We start from the raw sequence: 9827 nt of genomic DNA, 5'->3' as shown, positions 1-9827 counted from the left end.
AGAAGCACAGTCACTTCCCCTCCTGCCTCTCCTCTCTTTCCCCTCCCGCCTCTCTTCTCCCCTCCTGCCTAAGCGAACAAACTGACCCCCAGAACCTGGAGTTTGGAAGAAAATAGAGAACACGGTTCGAAGAGCTTTACCTTTTCTTTTTAAATAACCATTTAATTCACAATTGAGTTGATAGAGGACATCAGGTCTGTTCATCCTTGAGCACCAGAGATAGGTTCTCCAACAGTGAATTAATTGTAGCATGATTGTAAATAGTACTTTAAAGGCCAAGCAGAGTTTGTTCTGATGGGGTTTTACGTGCTCTTCTTACTTAAAAAAAATAGATAAAAATAATTGCCCTCCATGTTAAAAAGCGGCAACAAGCAGTCAAGGACTCTCCCAGTGGGGTGTCATGCGCTCCTCAGCTCCCTGCTCCGAGGGAAGTGGTACTCTCTGTGAGCGCCTGGTTTTGTCTCTGTGTCCCGGGCCTTACCCTGCAGGACTTTGGGGAGCAGCAGCTAACCAGAGGCTAGTAGGATTGTACATTCTGGGTGGGGAGGTTGGGGTTGGAGAGGTGGGCCCCGGCCAGAGGAGCCTAATTCCGCTGCCCCGGCCCCCCTGCTTCCTGGCAGGGATGGAAGTGTGTGCTGGGTGGTCTCCTGTCAGTGCGGCTCAGGCTGAGCTGAGCTCTCTGTAAGCATGGATGTTGCCCAGAGCCGCCTCCTGCGAGCATATGCATCTGTAGGGTGGCCAGCGGGCCTGTTAGGAGGAGCAGAGGGAGCTGGACACTTGGCCTCGGCCTCCTCACCCCTGCTCTACAGTCTGGACTGGAAGGTCCCAGAGTGCTTCCCACATAGGGGCTTAAGGTAAGGAAGCCCTTGCAGTTCAGCAGCAGATATTTAATTTCTACTAAATAGAAGCTTTAGTGCTGTGATAATGGCTGGCATTCCAGCGGCCTGGAGTTGTTTATGCCATGAATATAGAATTTTAAAAGTCCAGCCACAGGGTGGGAACCGCTTTCCTTGTGCGCATCAAAGCACATCACATTCATGGTACTGTAAAGGCTTTCCACCCTGAATCTTTTCTCCGAAAAAGTGGCATTTTTGTGAAAACTGAAGCTTGAACCTCCAGCCGTGCATTGTAGTCTTTTAAGTTTCTGCTTCTCCTGTTACCAAGGAAACCATTACCAGAAGTTAGAAGTTTGATATGTGTGAACATTCTCTCTCTCTCTCTTCTCTCAATATAGCTTGACACAAACTCTTAAGAGTTGCTAAGATTAAAAAAATTTCTGCTGCTTACTTTCTCTCTCTCTCTTTTTTTTTTTAGCATCCTAAAGGAAAATCATACTTTCTGTTCTGATCCCAGTTCACCCTCCAGTAGCCTCAGATCAATAAAATGTATATTGAAAAAATTTCTAGAAAAGCTAACCAAACAACAAACATTAACTGACATCATAGAATTCAGAGAGGCCAAAAATACAAACCAACCAACCTAACTAGGACCTGAAACAGATGGAGCTGATGGCCTGGAGTGATGATTTTGTATATGGCCCTGAAAAGGACACCTCACCGGGGGGTTCCTCTTGTGGCCCCCACTGTCCTCTCAGGAATGAGACTTCCTCCTCTTACATCGAGATGTTGGGTCAAGGATATTAATTATGTACTGTTTCCCTTTCAGTGATGTTGATGTGGATGAAGGGGGGGTTGAGGGAAACGAGTGCTAAATATATTTTAATCACCTCTGCTGCTTCAAAAGAATTCCCACAGATAATCTGCAGTGCAAAGCAGCCTGTGTCCGCACGCCTCCTGTTGTCCTTACGTGAAATGGAGGCTGGCCTGCGGTGTGGGGGTTTGCACAGTGTGCTCATTGTGTAGTTAAAAGAAATTCCTGATGCTGATGGGCCTGGGCCGGCCTGCTAGCACAGTCACTGAAAAAACAGAGGCATTGACTTTGGGTCAGGGCCCTGGTGGTTTCCGGGCTGATTGGACTGTCACCTTGTGGCCAGGATTACAGAGTGGGGCCGGTGCACCTGGGCTCTGGACTTGCTCTGTGCTGAACGGGCTCCGTGCGGCCTTCCTGAGAAACCTTCCTAAGGAGCTCGTCGGGGCCAGTGTTTAAACTGACCCAAATCAGATCTTTAGCAAAGAAATTCCATTCTACACTTCACTCCAGGGACGCAGGACACTGATAATGTTTTTTTTCCTCTGACTGATCTCAGGATATGAATTTAGAGAAAATTTAAATGTCTTTCAACTAAAAGAGAGTGCACTGCTCCATAATCTGTCATAATGTTGATGTTAGTAGGAGAGACGGTGTCTGGCTTCTTCCTCATTAATATGTTCTGGAGGAATGTGAGTACATTTCTTTTTATTTGTGGAACAGTGGAGGCCTTCATTTCTGCTTTTATCTCACAATTCTACTTAAAATGCAAATGGAGATGAAAGACATCATTTGTGTGAAAAATGAGATGGGCCATTTGGAGAATGTAATTTTAAAATATGGAACCAACACTAGCATATGATCAAAGTAATGATTTAATTTTGATTTCTTTTTCTTGCTTGCAGATGTCCTTGAAGGTTATAATGGGACGATTTTTGCATACGGACAGACTTCATCGGGAAAAACACACACCATGGAGGTAAGATTGTAGTATGCTGCGATGGCATCCTCTGTGTGGCTGGCCAAGTTCAGGTGCGTGTGGCCCTGTGGCTGTGCAAGGCAGATGGCTGGGGGCTGGTCACGTTTGGCCCATTTATTTTGTCTCTGTGGAGTTTTAAAATAACGGTGAGTAATAAAATCCCAGGAGTTTGGAATTTTAAAAAATCCTTTGTTGGTAGCTCTCTCAAAATGGGAGGAGTAAATCCTATTAGAAAAGAGTTATCAACAAGTTGAACACTGATGTGAAGATCCTTATGGCCTGTGGCCCTTATCTCACTGAGAAAGTCTGTTGTGAAAGTCCCTAAGGGTTTACGGGAGTAGGGCTACTCTCTGGAGGTGAGTCTCCTCAGAGGAAATTGCATGTCAAAGATGTAAAGAAGTTGGCTTGTGGACCAAATTCACAGACATAGTTTTGTTTGGACTGCACAGTGTTTTAAAAATTTTTTAATTTATTATTATTATACATATTTTAAAATTGCAGACAGTGCTTAAAATAGGACGATTTCACATAATTCGAAGCTTCCAAGTCTGGTTGAAAATTCTGAAGATCCTGGGGCACCTGGCTGGCTCAGTCGGTGGAGCATGGGACTCTTGGATCTCGGGGTTGTGCGTTAGAGCCCCACGTGGGGTGTAGGGGTGTAGAGATTACTTATGAAGATCCTATAACACTGGATGAGATTTCACCATAATATGAAATGTAAGCTTCACTAGGGCAGAGATCTTCATTGTCATGTTCACCTGTTTATTGACGTTTCCACTGCGTGGAACAGCGGCTGTCACCTGGGAGGGGTTCCATAAAATATTTGTTGAATTGATACCCTCGTGCGCTGTCCAGCCCACTCTGGCCCCATCGTCCCTGCACACTCTGAGTGAGTACAAACATCCGTGCAGCATCCTCCATCATTAACTTACACACCTGTCCCCATGGGTACTCAAAGGTGTGACCCCGGCGCGAATCTGTTGGCTTGTTGGTGGTGGAGCTCTGTGGCTCCAGGCTGTGTTCCAGACAAGGCACGTCTGCAGACAGAATTGGCCCTTTTTACGTCTTCTGTTCCTGCTTTTTGCCACGACTCCTGTAAGCCCTCCAGGGCCGGATAATTCTTTAAAAGCTCCCCCTGACAGGTGAGGAGAGGTAGAAGAGTGGTTGTTACAAGAAACTGTTCAGAAGAAGTTTGGGGAATTCAGCTTACAAGCAGCAGGGTAAGATGAATCCTTGATCCCTCAAGCTTAGGATTTTCATGTATGGTACCCTCCTGGGAGTGTCTCTGAGTGAGCTGGCCAGGCCGCTGCAGAATCGGTTTAGCTTATGAATCATTCCTATTGAAGAGGAGATTTCAAAGGCCCGAGGCAAAAACCCTCGAGGCTCTGATGTTCTGCTCCCACCAATTGCAAGTGTGCATGTGACTCTGGGGGATCTCATTTCTGTGGTGTTGATTTACTTTCACCCATTTTGCAGCGGACAGTGGTTCAGAGATTGCGGAGATTAAAGGAGGCATGAGGTTTATTTGCCACTGCTTCTGCACAGAGCAAGACTGTCGCCTGCCACCTGGGCCTTGGCCGCCCGTCTTCCTGCACTTCCTGTTCTCCTGCAGTGAGACGCGGGCATGGCCAGCCCCAGACCCTTGACCTTCTAGGCACCAGAAAAGTTGCAGTTACAGATTTCTTAAGTGTCAGCCTTTCCAGTAGCTGTGACAATAGCCCCTTCATAAGGCATAAGAAGGAGGGGGAGTGAGAGCGAGCGAGAGCGAGTGAGCATCTCATGACTGTGTCCATCAGTCTCTAAGTTTTTTGGAAAATTACCAAACAGTATGTAAAACAACAACAAAAAATGCAATATTTAAAATCCCCCCACCCCCAATCATAGGGAATGTTTACAAGAATGACCTTCTTAGCTTTTGAATTAATTCATCTTTGGGAAATACAAGATACTTGCTAAATGTCAGAAATTTAAATTGTAAACCATCAAAGGAGAGCCCTGTCCCCAGCGTAAAATNGGGGGGGGCAGGCGCTGGGTGTGAGGAGACGGCAGACAGGTATGCCAGCTCTTTAAAACCGAAATTGGAGATGTGGGGTTAAAAGAGAGCATTGGAGCCCTCTGTCTCGCAGCATGAACTTTACGGGGCCTGCAGCACAGCTGAGGGCCCAGAGGGACCCGTGGGGACCTAAAGGGAACTGGCTTCAATGCAGGTTCCTCTCATTGCTTCCTAAATTCTGTAGCCTTTTCATCCTCATCATTTTTAACAGGTTGATTGTAAGGGGTTGCTTTTCTTTATTGTGACTTCTGAATATTGCATATTTATGTCCACAGGAGGAAGGGGTGGGGCGGGTGGCAGCCCTTTCCCAGCGTCCCCCTTCGCCACAGACACTTAGTCTGGTTCTTTCTGTAGGGTGATTATAGATTGGAAAGACGGTAGGGGATGTTTTAAAGGCAAACGGAGGAAAGGAGGAGCCTTGAGCTGAAGTCGGAGAGACTGTGGGAGACCAAGAAATCCAGGAGCCTGGAATGCAATTAAATTTGAAAAAAACCCTGCAGGGCTTGCACCATCTGAAAGGATTTTATGTATTCGGAATTATACATTGTGATCTTTCAAAGGCTTTTGGAAGGGGATGTTAACTCCCTGAATGGACAGAACTGTCACATTTTAAAGCTGTTTTTCATTTTAATCCCCCATTTTTGGTTTGACATCCAGTGGTGATTCCATTACCTTCTATTGAGGAGAACAAACAGATAAGCCTACATAAAATTGGAAAGATTAGCTTCTGAAGATGGAGCATTGAAGGCGGATTTTCAGTAAAAACATGAAACACTTGACAGTGCTGGTGCCAGGCATGGTAGGGCACCGTGGTGGCGGGGCGCAGGGTGGGTGTGGTCAGTGCTTGCAGGGCTGGGTTGGAGAAGGGCTGCTGGCGGAGCTGGCTATTCGAGGGACGTGGGGGCTGGACCTGCGGTCAGCGTGCGGTGCCGGGAAGGGCTTCTCTGGGCCCCGTGCCTTGCTTTGTGTCTCTCTTCAGCACCATTTAGACAGATGGAGACACGCTGTTCTTCCTTCTGCCCAGAAGGGCACCGGGAGCCCGTGGAACGGTGCAGGCCACGCCACTGCTGAGCTGAGCCTGCCGAGTGATTGTTAATGAGCCTGTCCGAGTGCATCGGTGCTCGCGTGAGCTGACGGGCCGCCCGCTTTCCCATCTGAAGTGTTTCAGGAAACCATCCCGCTTGGGAGGTTGAGAAGGCAATTGGGGCTGGAACAAAGGGAGTCTTGTTCTGCAGCCTGTGGCCCGGGTCTGGTTTCTTCTTTCACACGTGTTCCGAGAAGGCCACATTGAGAAGTGGGAGAAGCTTTGGAAGAGGATTATACAGGAGACAAGTATACAAACGTTCTTTTTGTTTTCTGGGAGAAAAAAGATGATGAAGCGGGACATCCCTTTGATACCAAGTCCATCCCTGACCCTCCAGACAACTGAACTTGTCATGGCTCTCTTAACGGGCTCTCTTTCCTATGCCTCTTCTAAAGTCCTCTCCTCTTCCCTGCTTCATCCTCGTTGCCCAGTNGGGCCGCCCGCTTTCCCATCTGAAGTGTTTCAGGAAACCATCCCGCTTGGGAGGTTGAGAAGGCAATTGGGGCTGGAACAAAGGGAGTCTTGTTCTGCAGCCTGTGGCCCGGGTCTGGTTTCTTCTTTCACACGTGTTCCGAGAAGGCCACATTGAGAAGTGGGAGAAGCTTTGGAAGAGGATTATACAGGAGACAAGTATACAAACGTTCTTTTTGTTTTCTGGGAGAAAAAAGATGATGAAGCGGGACATCCCTTTGCTACCAAGTCCATCCCTGACCCTCCAGACAACTGAACTTGTCATGGCTCTCTTAACGGGCTCTCTTTCCTATGCCTCTTCTAAAGTCCTCTCCTCTTCCCTGCTTCATCCTCTGCCCAGCCTCATCTTCCCCGTCTCCCAAGATTCGGTGTCCCTCAGGGAAGCCATCTCATATCTTCCCAGCTGGAAAGGACTCTTTGTTCTCTGAGTTTCTGTAGCTCTCTGCTTTTTACCACCTTTTTTCACCGAAGGTGACTATCGTGTGTGTGTGTGTGTGTGTGTGTGTGTATTTTACTTGCAAGAAAGAGTGAAGACCTTTATTGAGCACCACTCTGTCTGTTATACATACACCACACATATCAACACCCTCTCAACACCACTCACACCCACACATTACCTCTCTCTCTCTTTCTCCCTCTCTCTCATGTACACACACACCACACACACACACACACACACACACACACACACACANATACAAACGTTCTTTTTGTTTTCTGGGAGAAAAAAGATGATGAAGCGGGACATCCCTTTGCTACCAAGTCCATCCCTGACCCTCCAGACAACTGAACTTGTCATGGCTCTCTTAACGGGCTCTCTTTCCTATGCCTCTTCTAAAGTCCTCTCCTCTTCCCTGCTTCATCCTCTGCCCAGCCTCATCTTCCCCGTCTCCCAAGATTCGGTGTCCCTCAGGGAAGCCATCTCATATCTTCCCAGCTGGAAAGGACTCTTTGTTCTCTGAGTTTCTGTAGCTCTCTGCTTTTTACCACCTTTTTTCACTGAAGGTGACTATCGAGTGTGTGTGTGTGTGTGTGTGTGTGTGTGTATTTTACTTGCAAGAAAGAGTGAAGACCTTTATTGAGCACCACTCTGTCTGTTATACATACACCACACATATCAACACCCTCTCAACACCACTCACACCCACACATTCCCTCTCTCTCTCTCTCTCTCTCTCACGTACACACACACACCACACACACACACACACACACACACACACACACACACAGATTGTCTTAGCAGGCTCAGTGTACTGAACATAAAGCCTCGGCTCTCACCACTCCTGGGCGTATGAGCCAGATCCAGCATCCCAGCCCCTAAACCTGTGTTAGATTTGAGTTTCACTTCTGTGACCCTGGGACCGGGAGGTATTCTCATGCCTTCTCCAAATTAACATGTGCTTCCCTCTCATGTGTGATTTTTAGGTGTGGGCTTCAGGGAAACAACAGGGAGTGCCCCAGACTCACCCCTGGTTCTGCCTTGGTTCTTACCCTGACAAAGGCAAACAAAGGGATGTCAATATTTGTGTGAGCCAGAAATCAATTGGAAGAGAAACCTTTTGAAAGGGAAAGTATCTAGGGAAACAGATTGGAGTCATTTATAAATGATTTTTGAGTTATCCCTCATTCTTCTTTGTCTGTGGACCACTGAGGAGAAGCTAAAGGATTATGGTGGATTATTAAAGGATTCTGGGGGGAGCGTGGGGGACACTCCTCAGACTCTCTTAGGTGGATTGGCCCAGTGGCATCATGACATTTGACTAGACAGAGATCTGTGCTTTCACTGTCTATGTCATTTCTTATTTATTTGTTTGTTTATTTAGGGAGTATGAGTGGGGAAGGGCAGAGAGCGAGGGAGAGAGAATTCCAAGCAGGCTTCATGCTGTCAGAGCTGAGCCTCACATGGGGCTTGAACCAATGAACCATGAGGTCATGACCTGAGCCAAAATTAAGAGTCAGATGCTTAACCTGCTGAGCCACCCAGGCATCCCATTCACTGTCCGGGTCATTTCTGCCAGCAATTTGCACAGTCCTGAGCATGTGGGGCCCAATATTTGATGTGTATGGTGACCTATGAGAAGTAAGATTACCAACATTTGAGAAACTCTGTGTCTCAGTCATTTGGGGCTGTTTTCCTAAGATCTATTTTAATGGTCTGGGATAGAAATATGTTTTCAGACTCTTCTTCAGGTCAAATAAACCCCAACGACTGCTTAATGAGAACCTAATATGAGCTGAATAATATAATGCTAACATTTATTCTCCCTAAACACTTTTTGTATACTGTTTAATTTATATTTTGTAATAATTCTATGCAGTAGACACGGTACCAAGTATCATAAGCGGTGAGAAGAAATACATACGCAGTGGCCACCTTGCCTTTAGGGACTGTACAGTCAAACAAAAAGCAATATAAAGATATCAAATGATTTAGGATTTTTAGCAGATGAGGGCCTTCTAGGAGAGAACCCATTTTCCCAGGTAAGAGAGCTTTGCCAGAGGCCAGACGTATCTAAAGTCAGCTTTTCTCTTGCTTTCGATAGAGTGGAAGGTAGGGATCAGGTATGCAAAGGAGGATTCATAATGTAAAGTGCTTTGTGGCCTGGAGTTAGTGCCAGGGTCCATGTGACTTCTTGCTTTTGGTAACTCAAATATTGGCTTGAAAGTCAACCTGTCAGAGAGGTGTTATGTGCTATAAATCCCCGAAGGATAAAGCAGATCTGATTGAGGAAAACAAAGCAGATCTTCCATGAGTCATCGTGTTGCTGAAGGTTGTTGGTGGCCCTGGGAGACTGAAGAGTAAGATGGGTTTTGTCATTTTCTTATAGTTCCATTTTTGTCCTAGAGTTTTATAACTTTCTGAAGGCCTGAAAAACTCTGGGAATACTGTTGCCAGCGATTACTTTAGACCTGCAGACTATGCACCGATGGGTGGTTTAACATGGAACAGAACAGAACTTGGAGCGTGGGAGTAAGGAAGGCTCTCCCGGAGCCCTTGCTAAGGCTGCTGCTTTAAATACTTCTAGAACTCTTCTTTAGGAATTGCTTTCAAGTACTACGGCATATCTTTCTGAAAGTCTTCAGAGGCGGCAAATCTGGATCTTAAAAATAGATTTAGTAAAATAGTTCAGATCACAGAAAAATTCATCTATCCCATCACCCCTTAGATAAAATATCCCTTAAGTCCCCTTAGGGATGGAAGAGGGCTGCTGGGGGTTCTGGCTGTATGGAAGAGAGGGCTGGACCTCTCTCAGAGAAAAAGGGGGATAAAAGAATAAGAGAATATGTTACAAATGGATTTAAGTATTAGAAACAGCCCCCCGCCCCGCCCCCAAAAAGGAAAAGAAAAGGACCAAAAATTACTTGGAACAATTCAGGCTGGGAATTACAGATTTTTTACGAAATGGATAAAATGGCTTTTCTTGACTGGTTAGGGAAGTGATACTGAAGGTATTTCTGGAATAATTTGGAAATTTTGGAGCAATGATGATGTAAATGAAACTATCAGCTCTCAAGGTGGTTTTATTAATGTAGATTAACTCAGATGTATACCTTCTGATCAGTTTGTAAAAATTTCAGAACAAAAACCA

The 9827-nt window shown here is 46.2% G+C and overlaps 1 protein-coding gene across 1 annotated transcript in view; it reads left to right on the top strand.

Moving 5' to 3' along the window:
• KIF5C (kinesin family member 5C) overlaps positions 1 to 9827 on the top strand; it is a 154437-nt gene that overhangs the window by 53920 nt on the left and 90690 nt on the right. Inside the window, exon 4 of the mRNA XM_077767822.1 lies at positions 2553 to 2626. Within this exon, the coding sequence (XP_077623948.1) occupies positions 2553 to 2626 (74 nt within the window). The remainder of the gene's footprint in view (positions 1 to 2552; positions 2627 to 9827) is intronic.

Source organism: Crocuta crocuta, unplaced genomic scaffold (genome assembly GCF_008692635.1).
Source record: "Crocuta crocuta isolate KB4526 unplaced genomic scaffold, BGI_CrCroc_1.0 scaffold154, whole genome shotgun sequence".
NCBI classification, from domain to species: Eukaryota; Metazoa; Chordata; class Mammalia; order Carnivora; family Hyaenidae; genus Crocuta; species Crocuta crocuta.
This window is presented reverse-complemented; position numbering and strand designations above follow the sequence as displayed.